Raw genomic sequence first — 21,124 nt, 5'->3', positions numbered from 1 at the left:
GCACTATGAGACCTATACAGTATATGGATTTTGAAAATGTGATATTTCAATTTCTCATTAAAATGGTACTCAATGCAATCTCTTAACATTGCATTTCTTCATTAAGCTTCCTCATTTACTCCAAGAAAACAATATAAGGGGGACTTCCCTGGTGGCACAGTGAGTAAGACTCTGCACTCCCAATGCAGGGGGCCCGGGTTCAATCCCTGGTCAAGGAACTAGATCCCACATGCATGCTGCAACTAAGAGTTTGCATGCCACAACTAAGGAGCCCGCCTGCTGCAACTAAGACGCAGCACAACCAAATAAATAAATAAATAAATATTTTTTAAAAAGAGAATGTAAGTAGATGACTTTGCAAAAATAAACAAAGGCTTTAAAGCAAAATCTCTGTTCTAGAAATCCTCAATTCCCCCTTCCCATCTATAGACTGTCACCATTTCTTTCTTTTCAGGGTCTTTGTTCCCAAGTGTTCAATAATTTCCTCAAATAAAAGCAAACCATGAAACCAACCATATTGTTTAAATACACTATACAGAGTAACAAGGAGAATTCAGTAGTGACTAGAATTTCTTCTTTGAGCAAGACTAGATAAGCTGAAAGCCAGTACCTTTAAAGAGAGATCACACATGGCTTCTGTTCCTTATTAGCAAGGTGGCCTTGGGAAAATAATTTACTGTGGTCTTTGATACCACATTAAAATCTAAAAGTATGCAACTTTCTAAATAATTTCTTCTGTATAACTTAGGTCAGCCTTGTTGTCTATTTTATTTTTCCTGCTCATCTTACTCTTTTTTTTTTTGGCCACGCGGCATGTGGGATCTTAGTTCCCTGACCAGGAATCGAACCTGAGCCCCCTGCAGTGGAAGCACAGAGTCTTAACCGCTGTACCGCCAGGGAAGTCCCGGCTCATCTTACATTTTGAAGATCTTCTAAACATCTGATCTTATGACCATACTTAAGACTCAACTAATGATTGAACTAAGTTATCTGAACAAGTTTCCTTATAGCCCAGGGGTCTGCAAACTATGGCCCACAGGACAAAGCTGACCCTGGGCCAGTGAGCTTTTACATTTTTAAGGTGAGTTTTATATTTTTAAAGAGTTGTTTAAAAGGGAGAGGAGTGTTGAAGGGAGGAGAAGAATGTGTGAGAAGGCCTGGATGTGGCATGCAAAGATTAAAAATATTTATTTAATCTGGCCTTTTACAGAAGTTTGCTGGCCTGTGCTCAAGCCTATTCAAGAAGGAACAGGAACTAAATAATAACAGCTAACAGTTATTTACTGCTAGGCACTGTTCTAAGCACTTTATGTAAACTATATAATATCTTCCCGACTACCCCGTGAGGTAGACTATCATCCCCAATTTCACTGATGAGAAAACTAAGGCACAGGGAACTGAGGTAACTTGCCCCAAGTTACTAGGCTAGAGTTAGTGGCAGAGATAGGGTCTGAACCTAGAGACTTTGCTCTTAACCATTCCACCAGAAACTAACGTCAGATACTTAAGCTCTGACTGTAACAGTACCTGAGTGACTGAAGGATGGCGTTCATGAAACACGTGTTCCCCAAATTCCGAAGGCCTGTGGCACAAATGGCAGTGGTGCTTCCCTGTAAAATGGAACAAGAGGTGGCCTTCAGTAATACCAAGAGAAGGCCAACTGTTTCAACATCAAAGAAGAACAAAGGCCTATATTTGAAACTCTAGCAACAAGCCAGTTCGGAATTGATACTTTTCAGTCCAACAAATATTTCAAATTCTCTTTCTACTCTCTGTAAACGTGTCTGGATATTTTTAGAAGGCTGTTTCGGATCCTAGGATTGTTCTAAATGGAAGCTTATGAGGAAGTCACCATTAATAAGTACTGTGAAAAAAAAAAAAAAAAAGTACTGTGGAGTACACAATGCAAAAACCAGGAAGATCCTTAAAAGAAATAAGTTTAAGACTTAATGCCGTCATAAGACTCTATTAAAGCTACTACAAATTGGAAAAAATATAAACATACCAAGTATTTCTGTCCCCCAGCTTTTAACTCTAAGCCATGCAAATGACCAATACATGTTTTCCTAGCAATGGAATATCAATCTGAAAAAACTACCTGAACTTCCCTTAAAGACTAAGGCTTCGTTTTTTGATTAGCTGTACAAATGCACTGTGATGTCTGAATACTACACACGGTTAGTGAATCTACCCATCCAACCCAAAGTATCACTTTAGCTCTTTCTTCCACAAAATTGTAATACTTAATTGTGTGTCTAAACACAGCTAGCATGAGAGCAGAGAGCTGGATGCAGGACAAAATTACTGGTATATTTTACAATATTTAGTCATCTTTAAACTTTGTTACTCCATTAATGGCCATACATCTGGTAAGAGATGGGTATCAGAATGAGGAAGCATATTCTTTTATGGTGAAATTGTATTAATGAAGTCCTAAGGAATAAAACTTACCAAAACTTCAGACCCAAAGCTTTTTTTTTTTTTTTTTTTTAATTTATTTATTTATTTTTTGGCTGTGTTGGGTCTTTGTTGCTACGTGCGGGCCTTCTCTAGTTGAGGTGCACAGGCTTCTCATTGCGGTGGCTTCTCTTGTTGCAGAGCACGGGCTCTAGGCGCACGGGCTTCAGTAGTTGTGGCACACAGGCTCAGTAGTTGTGGCGCACGGGCTTAGTTGCTCCGCCGCATGTGGGATCTTCCTGAACCAGGGCTCGAACCCGTGTCCCCTGCATTGGCAGGCAGATTCTTAACCACTGCGCCACCAGGGAAGCCCCAGACCCACAGAGTTTGCACTAGGGACCTTGAACAGAAGGAAGCAAGGATCTTTGGGATCCTAGAGAGATGGAGTAATAAGGTACATGAGCAGGCGTTAAGAACAAATGCCTGCTGAGGCGGAGGAGCACGGTAGTCACCCTGACGGAAGGAAGGCACTGACAGACTCGCTGGGGTGTTTAGTCACGTCAAGAATCGTTAGTACAAGTAGCAAACATTTTGTAAGATATTCCAAATCCAAGGCATACATTTATAAAAGTTTATAAAGGGCAACATTAATGTTAGAATTGTAATCAAACAGTGACTAGATCTCAACCAATTCTTATATTTGAATACATTTTAATTACTTACATTTACTTTTAGTAACTTGCTGTTCAGTGATGAGTTTTCCAAAAGTTTTCTTTTCCTATGCCTGTCAGCTGTGAAAGCTGAGCTATTAAAGCACAAACAGACAGTCAAAAAGACATTCATACACACACGGCACTGCACAGCCGGACAGAGTAAACATGGCTGTTCTAAGTATCCAGGGCATGGAGCCCCGCCTGGCGGCTTAGCCAGGCCAGGAAGTGACCCGTTAGGCCACTGTGGCCCACAAGCATTTCAAGTAACTGAGGAGTTCCACTTCCCTTGGAAATCCCCACTGCTCCTCCAGCAGGGTGGCACTGGAGGCTGCCACCCCCAGGCGCTGCCCAGAAAAGCTGGCCAAGTGGATGTGGTCTGTCGGACAGACCCTCTCCTCCACCGCTCTGTCTACCTAATCAATGGTGAAGCTTCAAACAAGAGAACACCCACTACTCATAAAAAAGAAAAACGCTGGTCTGACATGATTATTCTGAGATTTAACATTAAGTCTCAAATACTATGCCACTTCTTTCTTAATTTTGATAAAGGTATCATGTTTTGTTAATATGTTGTAATAGATGATGATATAATCTGAGTTTGCAGAATGATAAATAAGTTATAGGCACATAGGCATATATCAATTCATTTGATTCAGCTATGCTACAAAGCATATTCTAAAACAAATCCTAATTAGCACATAAATTCAGAATTTAAATTATCTAAATGTTTCTCATTGAAAGAAATATTAAGTTTGAAATTTATTAGAAAATAATTCCTATCGTCAAAGGGTCACTTTAAAATTATTATGTATCAGGGGAACTAATCTAAAGGAAGTGAAAGTTACTGTTAAACAACATAGACTTTTTAAGTCTACCAACTCTTTCCCATCTTCCAAAAGTACCAGGCTAATCCAAAGAAAATACGTAATTATTTTTCTTTCCAGAATTTCCACATGAACTGTCTTTAGAGCATCAGATCTAGTGACAGTCAGCTGTTTCAAATCTAAAAATATTCTTAGGAAAAATGTCTTCAGAAACGTATGTCCCTCTCAGTGTACTGGTGACTACAAGGTAAGAAGAGAGAATCCCATATGTACTACGATGTTAAGTTATTCCTTCACAAATTCTGTAGGTAAAGAAGTTCAGTCACGAGCACAGTGTATATACTGTGACAATGCCTAATAGTTAACTTTTAGTTTTAACCTATACAAAAAAAGCATTTAGCTTTTTAAAAATATGTTATTAAATTTTACCATCAATGATTCTCAAAATGGCAGAATCCTTTAGATCCACGCTATTTAATATGGTAGCTGCTCACAACATGTGGCTAATAAATTTAAATTAATTCAACTTAAATATGTAAAATTCAGTTCCTCGTCACACTAGCTAATTTTCAAGTGCTCAACAGTCACATGTGTCTAGTGGCAACCATACTGGACAGTGTAGATTAATACAACGTTTCTGGTGCGCAGTGCTTCTCCAGAGGATACGCTAAACAGTCTAAAGTGAAACTCAAATGTAATCATAGTTCTTTCATTGTAGCTTCCATTACAGATTAAAGGCTATGTTTGAAAAAATAAAAATAAATTTAGGTAATGTTTATCGACATAGAAAAAGGATTGCAAGGTAGCTTTTTCAATGGGGCCAAGGAGAAGTGTAGACGAGGCAGTCTGTGACATCTTTTACCTGATGAAGAAATAAATGAAAATAAAAGATTCAATATCTGCATAAATGCATGCAGGTTCTTGAACGTCCGGTTTTCCCTTTGACTTAGTTCTGATGAATTTATTTGTCATTGAGATGATAGTCTTTTCTTAGAGAAAACTATAAATGGTAGGAAGAAATAATTTGGTAGCTACCTACTTCTATAACAAAGAATCACGTTAGTAAGATCTTTACAATGACATCACCACACCAAAGAGTGATATTTACATAAATTACTGCAGGAATCTCCTACTTCACAGTTAATTGTGATTATTTCAGACCAAATTCAATATTCTAGATCTGTGTGTCTATACCTGTGTCCCTAACCCTAGATATGCTCCTGCTGCTTTGTTCAAATTAAAAGGGAGGAGGCGCTTTGAAAAAGTGAGGAGCCCCAAGATGACAAGCCAAAGCGCACTTAAACCCAGATTGTTCTAATTAGCTTAGATTTCAAAGAAATCAATTCTTCCCTTATCAGCTTATAGTCTATTTAGACAGAGACATGCACAGAGACTTTGGTTAACCAAAGCTAGACAGTGTTTCACTCAAAGAACTTAGGTTATTCCCTCTCAGCACTCAATTTTAAAATACTCTGTTGGCTTCACATGTAAGTTTGCTAAAGGACTCCCACTTGTGGCATGTTCTCACAATACCATTTATACATCGACTGTCAAAATAAATAAGATGTTGTAAAGCAATTATACTCCAATAAAGATTTTTAAAACACAACAAAAAATAAATAAATTAGATGGCACCTGACGATTAGGGGTGATTTACACAAATTTCACCTGAGTCAGAGACCATTCCAGGGCCATGCTTCTATCCACTGCAGCTTCAAAGACACTGCTAACTGGGGTTTCTATTTACTGCTTGAATTTTGGGTCTAGTGAGTTTTATCTGACTAACCTGTTTGGCTATAGCAAAAAATAATTCTATTCACTTAAGCAGTTTAATTTCTTTATGATGACAAAGCATTTCACAGCTTCCTATACTTTCAAGTGATAAATACTGTCCCGAACAAAAAAAGGAAAAGAAGAAACCAGGATCTTGTGCTATCACATAGATGCACGCTGAACAATAATATAATTAAACCTATTTTCCCTTGATGCATAAATTTCAGAGTTTCTAAGAAGACCTCATAATACATTTGGATAAGGATTTTCTAATATCGAAGGTAACTCTATAATGATTTTGTATCATTTTTTGCCCTTCCCTTGCACTACCAAAATTCCCCTTGCAAATAAACTGAGGAGCTTCTATGTTGGTGGATAATAACTAAAAAACAGGCTCTGGAGCCCTTGGATATGGTTTATGACAAATATTAAACAAAATAAATGCTGAGCTATGATCACTGACTATGGGCATTTTCAGATACCCAACTCCAAAGTTTATTTTGTTCACATTTCAATCACACTAAAAACATGATGAAGTTATGGAACTCATAAACAAAAATCCCACTCAGAAATGCTGAAAGACCCCTCAACCCCACTCCATCCCTTCTTTCCCCAGGCCTATTACTTACTTTTCCAAGTTCTGTAAGTGTTCTCTGACTTTCTGTACCAGTCCCAGCTTGGTGTCATTAATCACAAAATCATCACAGCGATAACTGCAAGGAAAATATTAATCAATGTGTGTAAAGAGCTTGAGGAAACCACAGTAATGAAATCACTAAAAGGCCTGGCTACTGCCAAGATGATCACATGCCTCTGCAGGCAGTTACTGTCAGTGGTGAGTTTAAAGAGGGCTTGGAGTCCACAATGGAATGCTTTTTAAGAGTCCTTTTAAAAAGCCACGTAGGCAATGAACACGTTTCTTGACACATTTTTATTCAAAAGCTCTTCAATTCCTCTCTCAAAAATGAAATACGCTACTACATGTGTTATATTCTTTTCAGTGGTGCATAATACATGGAAAATGAAATACAAAGCACCAATTCTGTTCATGTAGTGCGAAGCCTAAATCTTTAATGTGATCCTTCCCAACTCAAATGAATGGGGAGTTTGCAGGGAGCAGAGATTTAAGAGAAAAGCAGGAAAAAAGTAATTAACCTGTAGGGATATTTGAATTAAAAAACTAAAAGCCATATATTTTACACATAATTTAATTTAAATAAACTGAATTCAGATGGTTGAGAAGAATGAATCTTTTCATTCCAAGGTGTTAGAAAACAAGTATAAAACAGTGGCTACATCTTTCAGGAAACCGATAACCGCTTTGAAGAAAGACATTTAAAGATGTTCCTTAAAACTGATATTGTGTGTGTGTGTGTGTGTTTTAGCAAGTCAATAAGCAAATAATATAAGGAATCACACATAATAAACTTTAACTTGTACATTAGCATTCAATTTCCTTCCTAGAATAAGACCATTTTTAATAAAAACAATTTACAAGCTAGTACGAAAATATTCTTTTGAACTGCAGCTTTGTACAAAACCACTTATTATAACTACCAAAGAATAATGACAATAACATTGCCATTCTGAGCAAACAAAACTTCGAATGCATAGCAATTAGTAAAAAATTAGCTCATCTCTAGCAGAATCCAAAAAACATTTCTTACATACCTGAAACCAGTCTATAAAAAAATTGTGAATAGGATGGGGGAAAGTAATTTTTTTAAAAAGAGATTATTACACACAAAAGCATGGCTTGTGTCTCTTATTCACAGAATTCAAAATGTAAGCGAGTGCTTTTGAAAACTTTAAGTAAAATATATATGTAATTATTTAACACGCCCCTCCGCATTAATTGACTGCCTATGTTGTCAATCAAGAGTCTCTAACGTATTCTCCAAGCTCCCGTGGTCAATCCCTAACGTTTCTATAAATAGCAAAAGCTACCTTTTACATCCTAGACCGTTTCTCTATGATCAAAGTACCAGCAATGGCAGGAAAATAATTCCTTATCAGTTTTATGACAAAGACATAAAGGAATTAAATTAGTGAAAAGGTTTAATTCCTTGCTTCCTCTCAGCATAAATGTTAAGAGGGTAAGGTCTACTCTGCAAATTTGGGTTTAAGGCACTTGGTTCCTCCATGAACCTCAGGCATTCACTAAAGAATGAAATTGTATTGTTACTCTAATTCCTGCTTACATTTTCATTCTATGTTTGCATAAATATATGCATGTATTTTGGTTAAAAGAATACCCAGTGTCCAAAACAAAAATAACTCCAAATGCTAGTGTTCATCTGGGGAATGAAGTCTAAAAGTAAATTCAGATCATCTTTCATGTATTTACATGCTGCTAGAATATCTCATTGAAAAGTAAACCCCTTAGCTTCTACAAAAAAATGGTTGCTTTGTTTAAAGAAACATTGTTTCAGATTATATGAAATAACTGATTTTTTTCTTATTAAAGTAATTCTTTTTGGTGTGACATGAATTCAGCATTTAACATTTGTTAAAGGAACGTTTTCATATATTGAAATACAGATTCATTTACGGCCTTGCTCCATTCTGAACTAATCTGACTTAACTGGGTCTAGTTGCTTCATCTCTTTGAATGTTCATCATTAAAGTGAATAAGTTTCTCCAGACTCTACAGCTGTCCTAATGTGACTAACGCAACTGGGGAAATGCATTTTAATCTTTTAAAATTTTAATTGACATAAAATTTTATTTAACTAAAGCAGTATAAAATATATTTCCATTAAATACTTTATGGTTTTGGTAAAACTATATTTCACTTTTATTATGACATCATATAAGATGTACTGCAGTGCACAGTGTGGGTGCACGTGTCATTTCCAGGATCACACATAAGCATATCACCAGTCTAGTTTATGTCAACAGAAGGTTTCAGTTATTTTTCTATGCAATAATGAAGCACTTTAATGTGCTTATTTGAATAGTTTCTGCAGACAGCAGGAGTTACAGTGATACCTATGTAAATCATAATTGGTAGTTGAACTGAAATACTTATTTTAATAATTAATATAAATAAATTATTTTTCTGGGTTAAAAACTAACAATGAAAAAAAAATTTAACTTCCAAATGAAGTTTGGAACTTTTAAAAAAGATTACACACAAATGTGTAATTGACAACATAGGCACACTAATGAGGCAGAATCGAGTGGAAAAGGTGTATCACAAATTTTACAAATAATGGCAATTACGATTTAATACAGCAGAGCCAAATTAATAAGCTGTGTAAAAAAAGTTTTAAGATAATAAAGTAGACAATATTGAGTCATTTTCAGCAAATGCATAGTAATTTAATAAGAAGTTGCTTCTCTACAGTCAAAAAATAATCAATGAAATTTGTCACAATCAATGAAATCAGAATGAAATGTATAACAAAGAAGTTTCTTAGTGATTTTAAGGATTTGAGCTTGTAATTCTGGCAAGCTTTAAAATAGCTTTAATTCTTGCTCAAGAAAGAAAACCATTTTTAGATGGAGAGATGAAACATTAAATTATTATTTCAGTTAAGGGAGTTATGTTTTAGAATTTGAGATAAAGATCAAAAAGGATATTTTACAAAAAGTGAAAGATCTTCAGTTGATCCACCAAGCAATTGTTAGTAAATAAAAGACCTTTCTAACATTATTAAAGATCAATTCATTCAACATTTGAAAATTGTAAGTACTTTTACTTTTAGCTTTAGATGAGTTTTACAAGACAAGAGACAATGGCGAATTAATACTTTGCGTACGTTTTGTGTCAAATGACTTCCAAATTGAAATGTCTTCATCTATTTGCAACCTTAAAAACAATCAACCGCATGTTGTAAATATTTTTTAATCTTTTACATGTCACTTTCGGCTAGACAGGAAAAAGTTTCTATCAAGACAGACAAGGACCTGCTACATGGGATCAAAAACCCGGATTTAATGGAATTATTTCCCTTATTTGATCCACTGCATATTAACATATTGAAAATATCTGTGCTCTAAAGTAGACTGTATCATGGATGCAGTTATTAAAATTGTTCAGTATACATGTGCAAATGCTCTGACTCATCACCAGTTTATGGAACTGTTAAAAGAAATAGAAGATAATGAATATAATGACTACATGTTCTTTGCCAATGTTCACTGCTTAAGTCATGGAAGAATTTTACAAAGGTTTACTGTACTGTTAACTCTAATTCAAGATTTTCTTGAAACAAAAGGAACACCTGCCAATATTGAACAAAGAGAAAACATCACAGCATGATTTACATTTTTTCACCTATATCACAGTGCACATGAATGAGCTAAATTTAAAGATCCAAGGAGAGAGTAAAAGCTTGTTTGTGACCGAGCTAGACAGGTATGAGAATTTATGTTAAAATTTAAACTATTCCTAATACAAATCAATAATGATTTTACACATTTCAACACGAACAAATATACAGAAGATTTAAAATACAATAGCATTATGTAAGTTGTCTGCAAAATCTACAAGAAAAATTGAAGAATGCTGTGTTGATGTGGACAAATTTGGAGTTGATTTTCAGTTTATATAATGATCCTTTGAATTTGATGTTGATAATACTGAGTGGTTACAAGAGTTAGTGGATTTACTTAAATTAGATACAGTTTTGAGACTGATATGCTTTTGCTTCGGACTCAATTATTCTAAAAAAGATGAGTCAGTCTTGTCAAAACAGATGCCAAGTATTAAAGAAAATGGGTTTTTTTGGTACTTTATTCATTTATTGGAAAATTTTTAATAGTGTTTGGAATCTACATTTTTAACTGCAATTTTTATGACTAAATACAGATCAAGCATTTCTGATGAAAAGTTAGCATCTGAATGGAGATGTGCTGTACGTGTAAAATACATACTGGATTTTGAAGGTTTCATGTTAAAAAAAGATGCAAACTATGTCTAATAATTCTATATGGATTACCATGTTGACATGATAATATTTTGGATAACTGGGTTAAATAAAATATACAGTTAAAATTAATCAACCTGTTTGTATTTGCTTTTTTAATGTGGCTACTAGAAAATTTTAAATTACATATGTGATGAATTATTTCTCTTGCACAGCACTGCTAGCCTAGAAAATATCTAAGATACTAGCTGTTCTACTATAATACTACCCAATATTATAAAGAGGTAATAAATATAACTTTAATGAACTATAAGAAATCAATTTTATTTTGGCTGAATTTGTTCTTACTGGCTTAAAAAATTTTAAGTTTTCACAATTGTCCTTATTGCCAAGAGTCAATTTTAGATCTTCTTACAGTCACTATGAAGGACATTTACTTCTAAGATTCTAACTTTTGTCCTGTCTGAATTCACCACACTATACAAGCGTTATTAGATGACAATGATAAAAGGAAAGCACCTGCTTCCACAGGTCAAAACGTCCAGGGGCGCCTGGCACGTGGCAGAGGGTCAATAAATGTCAGCTTCCTTTTGCTGTGTAACCAGGGCTGCCTCACAGCACACCTGCCTCACAGCACACCTGCCTCACAGCACACCCGTCTCTAGCTGCCCCCATCCCCTGTTCTGATTTCTTCTTCCTCCCTGGCCCAGAGGTCAAAAGAAAATAAGTAACAAAAGTATGAAGTAAATAAGAATTTAAATGTTGTCTGGTTACCTTAGTCTTTAGCTGAGACGCTGGTTTCTGCTGGTTTCAAACCGGAAACTATCCCACTAATACTGATACTAAGAAGTCCCAAGGCAATAAGAAGGATTTAAAGTAAACAAGTTCTAAAAATCTCTTCCTGGTTTACAATTGTGTTGAAGGTATTAGGTCAGTATTATGCTTACCTCTAACACCTGAAAAAAAATAAAATTTAGCCACTATTCTTAGTTTTCCCTTCAAGGAGATTACACCAGAATAAGTACAAAAAAGTGCAAAACTTGTAGGCTGTGTTTCAAAGCTTCTAGATTGCTCCTCTGAAACTTGGAATGCATTTCCCACTTTGAAATAAATATTGTTATAAAATATGGTTAAATGTTGCAAGGTGAAAATACACCTGGTTCCCAAAACGTAACTGAAATAATATAAAAAGTTCTACTCCTCTTTTTCTTCTTTCTACTGAGAAATTGGAGCTGAGGTCCAGGTTTTGGCATCTTTTCATATAAACAGGATTTCACATGTCTAGCAAACAAAAGTCAGTAACTACCTATATTACACAACCAACTTTTAGGCTATTATATTAACACTTAAGCAAGTTTAAATTTAGTGATTTTAGGTGATTCTTCAAGTAAAGATGAGCTCTACCTCTAACAGACTACTTGTCAGACAAGGAAAACGTTTACTTCTGTATTTACTAAAAAGAAAGAACTGTTTAAGGAAATTTAAGTAAACTGAACACTAAAGACAAAAAAATAATACTTAGAAGTCATATCAGGCAACATATTAGAGATGTTAGATAAGGAAATCAGATATAAAAAGGCAGGGAAGGAGAAGGTACTGGTATCTTTCTCTACTTCTAACACCTTGAGACAAAGTATACTATCATCTTAGCTATGTAAAAATTAGTCTCAAACCAAATTCCTTGAACCAAATATGACGCTAAAGTAGTTTTAAAGTACTTCAAGCCAACAGTTAATAAACTGATTAAATGTAGAGTAGGGTATTATATATATATACTGCTGTTCAGAGCAGAAGATAAACAATTAATTTTACTACCTTGCACTGAAAGAACATGGAGCAGGTAAATTTTCATAAGAAATACCAATTATTTATACTACTATATAATTTGGTAAAAAACGGATAATATCACAGCTCAAGTTATTTCAAATTCTGCTTATTCTAATAAATAGCAAAATTGTCCAATTTCTTCATTACATTGATTCCTTATGCGTACATTTTTAAGATTGTGATTTTTTTCTAATTTCTAGCATCTAATCATGCCTAATCCTTTCTAAATATTTTTCTCTCTATAATCTCCCCCAAACCCATCTTTTTCCTCCTCTATCTCAACTAATATTTTATTCTAAACCTTGGTTATTTCCTTTGGTATGATATCCCCGTCCGCCCGACCCAAATACAGTGGCTTTCAAATGCATAGATATCTGTAGACGAATTAAGCTATAGTATTTGATGGTCCCTGCAATGTCGACCTTACCTAAATTTTCTTCTCTCTCATCTTTCCCTCCCAGTCTTCCCTTTCTCTTCAGTGTTACCTGCTTTACATTTAGAATTAGGCTTTCATTCCATACACCACCAACTCCCTTACCCTCCCTCAGTATTTTCCATGTAGCACCATTCACTTGTTTAACAGCAAAAAATATTCCTTACTTGGTCATCCCTATCTGTACTTTTTCCCCATTCTCCAAAAACTAAAACATGCAGCATGGCTCAATCATTTTCTCGTCCTAAAACTTAATGTGGGTTTACCTCCTTTTAAAAATTCTAATTTTAGAAACACTTGTTTCCTTCCTATTTCCACCCTGCGCCTCATGCCCTCTCTAATTATAAAAGGAAAAACACCAGTCCACTAAGACGAAATCTTCAAATTATTTTCAATGGCTCCTAATCAGATAAAAAATAAGCCACAAAACTGAGCATCCATCACCCCCAACACATTTACACGTTTGTACTAATTATATATGCAAGTAAATCTAAATTAATATGCATATAGTATAAAAAAAGAAAAATTTTAGAAGAATGAGCTAGAAATGAAATAAACTTTTTAAATGTCTTCATACCATTATTAAACTAGTATCTCAGAGTATAATATATACATAGGGTGAGGTTTGACATTAATGATAATGGATATAAATTCATACTTCACACAGTCTCAAACTTTCTGTCCAACTTATCAGATCTGATTAGTCTGTGTTTTTATTAGATAGCCAATATTTTTACTTTGTAATGTATTTGATGAGCTCAGAGTAGGAGTGTATGTCAGCTTACCTTTTCCTTGTTCACCAGTATTTGTCTTACTATTGTTACTGTTATTATCTTGGAGGATTTTTTCTCATAAAAAATCTTTTAAAATGCGTATCCATTTGAAGAGGGTTGATTCTTGGTAAAATTAAATAAATCCATGTAACTAGGCAGACAAACACCGTAACATACTGCACAATGCTAAAAGTGAACAAGGGTGAGGACGCCACATGTGAAGCTGATTCAGGACACTCCGTGTGTGGTTCATGACCCATAACCACCTAGTCTACAGACCACTGGCAGTAGGTATTTTAAATATTTGCCAATGCTTTTTTTTTTTGCCAGATAAAAAGTTTTAATAAAAGTTCTGCTATTTTCCTCCCATACCTTCAAGTGCATTATTTTAGAGACCACTGCACTAAAGACTAGGTCCCTAACATACAGCTGGTTCTCAATGAATATTTATGTATTGAATAAAAGCAACATATCCGCTATTTTGATTTTTTTGGATGTCGTGCACATTATGTTCGAGGACCATCATGTTCATCAGACCCTGTCTCCAGGAAAACTTTTGAAGGTAAAAATTTGAGGGGGGAAAGGAATTGTTTACAATGTCAAGTTTTCTTCACAAAGGATCCATATCTTTGCTTTGTGTCTTTCTGTAATACTTATTCCTAGATTTAGTTTATAATTTTTGTCATTATGTTGAATGTTTGTTTTTTTGTTTGGTCATTTCCATTTTTAACTAATGACTGCTAATGAAGAGAAAGCTATTAGTTTTTGTATATTTATTATGTATCACCATCTCAAAATTAATTATTAATTCTACTTGTTGTTTTCTACTAAAGTCCCCCTGAGTTTTCTCAGCATTATATAATTTGAAAGCAGAAATAATTTGTTCTTTTCTAATATTTATACCAACAATTTACCTATTCTGTCTTATTTCAATGGCTAGAACTGCCAAAGCAATGTTTAATAATAGTGACGATGATGTAAATGATGATAGGAAGTATTTGTCTTGTTTCTCATGTTAATGGAAATAGCTTTAGTGTTTCATCAATTTGCATATGATGTTTGCTTTCTTTGGGGGGGACTATCATATTTTAATAGTTTCCTTTTATTTCAATGTTATTAGTTTTTTAAAAATCAGAAATGGCTTATTTATAAATGTATTTTTGCTTCTAATGATACAATAATCTGGGATTCCCTTTAAAATGAATATGTTGGCAGACTAGTGAAATTAACTCAGTAATTACATAATTTTTCTTTTTGACACATTTTATTGGGTTAGATTTGCTTTAAGTTATACTTATTTACAACTATTTTAGTTAGTGAAATTGACTTATTTTCTTTTTGGAGTTTCTATCAGATTTTTGTCTTAAGGTTTTTAAAGTTTCATAATATTAATATACTCAATGTTAAATTTTAATAGTGTGAGGCTACACTGTCTGCTATAGTAGCTACCAGTACATGTGGCAATTTAAACATAATCATTATAATAAAATAAAACATTCAATTCCTCAGTCCTACTAGCCACTTTTAATTGCTCAACTGCTACCATATTATATGGCGCAGATGTCACACTCAAAACAAAGAAAATCTCTCTCTCTTTCTCAGCTTTAAAATTCTAAAGCTTTTTCCATTCCTGTTGTAAGTGCTATTGAAGCTACCCAAGTCATAAGTCTCCACATCATATTCTTGAAGCACTAAGAAAATATTCCCAGACCAAATCATTCTTCACCCACGTGAAACAAGAAGCAATCAACATACAAATGAACCTGATTTTTTTACGCAACAGTAAAGGAACAAGTCCTTTAATCTACTGGCTGTAAGGCAATCTTTATACAGTAAGTCATGTATAATACTAATACCAAAGAAACAAAATCAAAAAACTTTAATGCAAAAAGTACCCCTCAAGAAAGGGCAATGGCAAATCGATCATTAAGTTTTAAATTCCTTTTCATTCCCTTGTATAATAGATAACATCATAATATGACACCTAGAGTAAACTTTGACCTCCAGTTTTATTATAAATGACAGATATAGTTACAGAAAACAAAAAACAAAACCAAACCAAAAAAGCTGATATTCCAGTGACTTCATCTATTTCAAACCAAGAAAAGTTAAATCCAAAGAACTCTTTTAGAAAACAAGCTTATTTTTAAATTCTCTTTTATTCAATTCTAATGCACAGCCATCAACTAAGCCAATTTTGGAAAATTAGAATACTTGCAGAGAAAACTCATTTCCTTTGTTAAAAGCAGACAAGTACCAGCTTATTAAGAAAGAGCCTTTTGTTTTCAGACCACGTGCTAAAAAGTTTCTTTTTAATAAAACTTCAAAATACTGTTTTTAAATAAACAAAATTCTTCCTGTTCTCTAATCTTTACAACACTGAAAATTTGTGCCCAAAAAGTTTATAAGGATAGTCAACAAAAGATCTTCCCCTTTTTAATTTTTAATCACAACTGCCTTTGAAAATGATTCAGCATCCATTTAAACCCACAAATAAAAGCTTTATTTTTATTAGTTTTAATTAAAACTCCTATTTATTATAGGTGTTTAAAATCTAAAATACAAGTCTTTTTTCTAGACAAATGAATTGACTCACATTTCATAATATTTCTTTGTTTGAAGGAGTGCTTTAAAACATTACCCTGCCAGGAAGGAAAAATTCTAGTAATTTAGTTTTAATACTCCTTTCATACTTTTGAATACTCAGAAATTCAGCTGTTGTTGATAAGTTGACAAGACTATGTCAGATGTCAAAAATTATCTGTTCAGTATTTTAAATCTATTAACTCCAAATGTCTATCTACATAAGAAGTCAAATAAAAGTTCCTAATTTTAATCTTTGTTTTTCTCAATCAATTTTAATCCTTTTTTTTTGATACAATAATGTATACCACATACAATTCCATTTGTATTAAATGGGGGAGGGAATTTGCGGTAGGAGGAAAGGAAATATTACTGAACACACAATAATCTGAACACTTGCCCTTGTGTGAAAATCTTAAGATTTTCATTTTTACTAAAATCTTCATTTGTCTCCTAAAGGAGTGGGTTTGTGTCCAACCAAAATGATTCTCTCCCTCTTTTGAAATAATGACCCGTTTTATGTTCTGCTTGGTTAATATGTGCTTCTCCTGGACGCCCAGTTTATATCAGAAGTGAAAGGACCTGCTCTACAAGGGTGTCCCTCTCGGGAGATAAATGGAATAGCTCACATATGCTGTGATTTGAGTCTTCTTCAGGAAAAAGGTTCTGCAGCTCTTCAGTCCTCCAAAAGGATCAGGAGGGCACAATAGTATAGATTTGGTATAACCTTCCCCATTTTTGGAAAATAGTTAACAAAATTCAGCCTTTCAAACATCTACTGCCTACTCGGCACCAGACACTGAGTACTGTGGACGATACAAAGATCTGACATATGGTTCCTGCGGTCCCCAAGGACATTTACAAATAACGAACATGCAGCAGGAAATTATAAGTATCCCAAGGACTGTGAGTTTAGGGGACATTACATCCAGCTACAACTGGAGCTAGTTGGGGGAGGGGGGAGTGCTCAATGATAACCTCATAAAGGATATGCAAAGACAGGACAAGGCAGGGACTCTTGGAAAAGGGAAAATAAGGATAGAAAAACTGTAAGCCTCAGAGCATGTTTCAACTTCTTCAGAGGACAGAGCACATGGAAAAGGAGCCTTAACATTAGCTACAGTCAAAATATTTTGACTACAAGCATAATAATTAATAATCAAATAGGTTAAACCTAATACACCTCTAAAGTAAACCAATTAGTCTAACCACAAGAAATTTATATACAAGGAAAATTTACAAACTGAAGTGAAATTACTAAGGTGCACTGGAAAATCACACACACACACACACACACACACACACACACACACCCGCATACAGAAGAAGAAATCCTTTTTTGTTTCTTAATCACAGTGAGGTGTGGGGAAAATGTTAATTTAAACTACAGCTTCATCAGCTTACTACTATCACAGTTTCCTTTTAGGCTGTCAGTATAATGCTACAGGATGATTCCCTGGCATTTTGTTCTAAACCCACAAATGAGATGGTTATGTGACCAGCTGCAGCTCCCTTCCTGCATTTCAGAAGCTCTCGGAGTCCACACACTTGCGGCTCTGTATAACTTCACACAAAAGACTGGCAACTGGCCAAGAAACCCCTGCCATGGTGTATATTCATTCCCCCAAGGTCCAAGATCTGCCATTTAATTCCAATTCAGCCGTGAAATGACTTGTACTTTAGCATACTGTACCAATATAAAGCAAATTAAATTCTGGTCCTAGTTAATAAAGGTATTCCTCTAAAATGCAATATACAAAGACATTAAAGTATACAGTCTATATTTTTAAAGACACCTACGAATATAAATCCACTCCATTAAGAAAATTCCAAGAGAATTCTTTAAATTTCCTCAAAGAGTTACTATTTCCTCATAATCTTACCAACAGCAAGAAAACCCACTGCACACAGAGATTTAATTGTATTTCCAAATTTCCCCATTAAACATTTCATGCACATTGCTAACTAAAAATCAAGAAGGATGAACGTTTTCAGCATCTGGTGCATACAGGCTGACATGACCTGCAATGATGACTGTGAGACAGATACCTCAAGAATGACCTTAATTCCTGCTGTTTAAAGAGAAATACTTACAACCTTAACAGAAACACAGGGTTCTGTCAATTAGATAGCTGTGTCATTCTAGTATATAAGTGTCCTGAGGGAAAGGGGGGGAAACTAATGAAGACACTTTAACAGCTTGGCTAATGCTTGATTTTTGGAGGGAGGAGTGTTTTATGAGAGCAAATAATAATAAACTGGGCACTAGGCTCAGAATATCTTCCCACGATTTTCACTTTTACTGATGTGTCTTCATCTACCTCCAGCTTGTCTCTCTTCCACGTCCGGACATCTTCCACACAAAGGATCACTGAAATACTAGTGATCTACAGGACTAAACCTTACAATGTTTTATTCAATAGCCACAGTGAAATAACGTTAAATCTGTGAAAACGTAAACTTGGTAAGCCACTGACCTTTTTTCTTCCTTTTGATGGGACACCTTTCTACAATACCATAAGCAGCTAAGGATAATGTAGAAAGGATTAGCACACAACTTCAGTAGAAAGTGTGAATCAAAAGCAATATTTGGACTTTAAATCCTCATCCCTGCCCAGTATTGCCTTCACGTAACATTTGAGGGCTATATGGCAAAAACAAAAACAAAAATAAGAGGGCTCCTTTAAATGGCTTTTTTTTTTCCTTTCAATGTCAAAAACCTTTCGAATTCAGTAAAATGATTAAAACCATAAAGAACTATTCATAATTTTTGCTTCACGCCAAAGTTAAAACTGTAAAATACAGACTCTTTGAGCATACCGAATGGATATGGATTGTTAAACATCACTTGGGACCTGAATAACCTGTTCAAAGTAGTCAGAAGAATTCTTACTTTATTGTCATTTATATGAAACAGACATGTATAGTATATTACAAAGAGAGAACAGGGCCTCCAATATCCTTTTAAAGGATGTGACACTTAAAAAAAAATTAGCCTGAAAGGCAACACACAAAATTCTTGATGTTTATCTACAGAGTAGAAGAGGAGAGTGGAACTGTGTTGGGACAGGGGAGACTGTCAAAATAATGTTTTAAACAAAGAAGTTAAAAATTTAAGATTATATAACAAAATGTTAACTGGCCAGTAGGAATGTGGGTTTTTATCATATTATAATAATATTATATTATCATATTATTCTTCAATTAAAAACAAAACAAGAAAAAGAAAAGGAATTATAATGAACAACAGCAAATACTTTTCACTTCCCTGAAGCTTAGTGGGATGGGAAAGAAGAGGAGACCTAGAGGTGGAAAGGGCAATGCAAATTTACATCCGAATGAATAAGGACAGGCCTTCCCGACAGCCCCAGTCCTCTGTGAATGCCAACAGGACTAACAGGCAGTAATGGCAGCCCCCACTGGCTTAGAGACTGCGGGGAGGGGAAAGAGCGAGGAAGACGAGAAAACGCCTGCGCACACATAGTAAAGGAGTATCATTTTCAGATAATATTAATACTTACCAGTATGTACTGTAGCTACTGCAATCCATACACACTGTGTGCTGAGCTTTTTCTTGCTTTTCTGATTTCTTATGGTTGGTTAAGGGTATTTGTGCATCTTCATAATGTTTTTTTGCATGGCCATTCACATACCTTACAAAAATCAAACGAAAATATATTTTAATCTAAATATTGCTTTGGAAGTTAAAGTAGCAGGAGATGATAATAAAATTAGATGGTTATCAAATCAGAATAAGAAAGAATTCCTTCTAATAAAGAGCATTCAATCCTGTAAGAGCATTCATCACTTAGTGATTTATTAAGCTGAGTACTTAAAATATGCTCCTTTTTTGCAATCAAATACAGTCAGCTTATTATTATACACAAGCCTAGGACCAGGCAAGGAAAGGCGTTATCTATGCAAATCAGTTTCAATACCATTGATGTTATCACTTATCAACTCCTTTGCTGATACTTTTGCTATAGCCTTTTTCTTTTTTTAAGTTTTCTTAGGCTGCTAACTCCCAAAGCAGCTATTATCAAAGACAAGCTTTGCAAACTAAATTACTCAATCACTGCCCACAGGGCCGTAGGCTCTGCTTAGGTTGCTGCTTAATATAAAACATGAGAGTCAGATATGGAAACCGGATAATCTCCCATCTCTTTCTCATCAATATGGCTTCAGATCTTTCATTTGAATGCCTGAATAATCACTCCACTAATATGGAAATAGGTATGTTTAAAAGAAATCCAAACAAAACAGAAATTATCTTAAGCTTATATAAACTGTTATTTCTTACTACATGGGCAAAGATAATCAAAGGTTGACTACAGTCAGAAAAATTTTCTAACACTTTCCAACTCAGATTTAATAAATCATTTTATCACAAAAAGCAAAATGAAACTGAAATAAGGGTTCATCTACACCTTCACCTAAATACTGTACAATGCCATAACTGACCACTACTTGAAGACCGTCATAAAACAAAAACTTCCCAGTTCCTAGAAAGCTGCCAATTTATAGAAGGTAAGGCCTAATTGTAAACTCAGAACAGTCAAAACAAATGTCGGTTAAATAGTGCCAAAGTAAACCTGCTCAGAGAGTTAAGGTGACATTTTTGTCATGAGGTGCCTTAACTGTACAAGGAGCAACACTTACCTTGGGGAAAGTAGGATAGTTTGTGGTAAGTAAGGAGGATCAACTCCAAGCCTGGCTGCTCTACCCCAGGAAACCTGGAAGCATCAGAGGCACTACTAACCTCAACTCAGAGTTTGATCACATTTTCCCCCCCTTTTTTTCACTGTAATAAACATAACCAAGACTTGTGTGTAGGGTCTTCTGTTCACAAAAGTGGACCAAAATGAATTTTTAATCCTATTGTATATATGGCTGAGTTAAAATAAAAATAATGATTAAGAGTATAAAC

The 21,124-nt window shown here is 34.7% G+C and overlaps 1 protein-coding gene and 1 long non-coding RNA gene across 12 annotated transcripts in view; one reads left to right on the top strand and one right to left on the bottom strand.

The window, feature by feature from the left end:
* LOC309624850 overlaps window positions 1-19,711 on the top strand; it is an 81,492-nt gene extending 61,781 nt beyond the window's left edge. For 3 of the 6 annotated variants that reach the window (XR_014242155.1, XR_014242156.1, XR_014242158.1), the window contains one exon: window positions 9,586-19,711. This is a non-coding gene — a long non-coding RNA (uncharacterized lncRNA). Of the gene's footprint in view, window positions 1-827; window positions 1,514-5,934; window positions 6,331-9,585 lie in introns of those variants that run through there. The other 3 variants (XR_014242157.1, XR_014242159.1, XR_014242160.1) reach the window with 3 other exon arrangements.
* Window positions 1-21,124, bottom strand: part of USP3 (ubiquitin specific peptidase 3) — a 223,119-nt gene that overhangs the window by 48,525 nt on the left and 153,470 nt on the right. For 5 of the 6 annotated variants that reach the window (XM_082383352.1, XM_082383351.1, XM_082383350.1 and 2 more), the window contains 4 exons: window positions 19,719-19,850; window positions 6,337-6,420; window positions 3,121-3,202; window positions 1,528-1,610 (listed from right to left, as the gene is read on the bottom strand). In XM_082383352.1, coding sequence (XP_082239478.1) covers window positions 1,528-1,610; window positions 3,121-3,202; window positions 6,337-6,420; window positions 19,719-19,747 — 278 coding nt within the window. In that variant the 5' untranslated portion in view covers window positions 19,748-19,850. Of the gene's footprint in view, window positions 1-1,527; window positions 1,611-2,451; window positions 3,054-3,120; window positions 3,203-6,336; window positions 6,421-19,718; window positions 19,851-21,124 lie in introns of those variants that run through there. The other variant, XM_082383355.1, reaches the window with a different exon arrangement.

Source organism: Balaenoptera borealis (genome assembly GCF_965194805.1).
Source record: "Balaenoptera borealis genome assembly, chromosome: 3".
Taxonomy (NCBI): Eukaryota; Metazoa; Chordata; class Mammalia; order Artiodactyla; family Balaenopteridae; genus Balaenoptera; species Balaenoptera borealis.
Note: the sequence above shows the minus strand (reverse complement) of the source record. Positions and strands in the feature narration are given on the sequence as shown.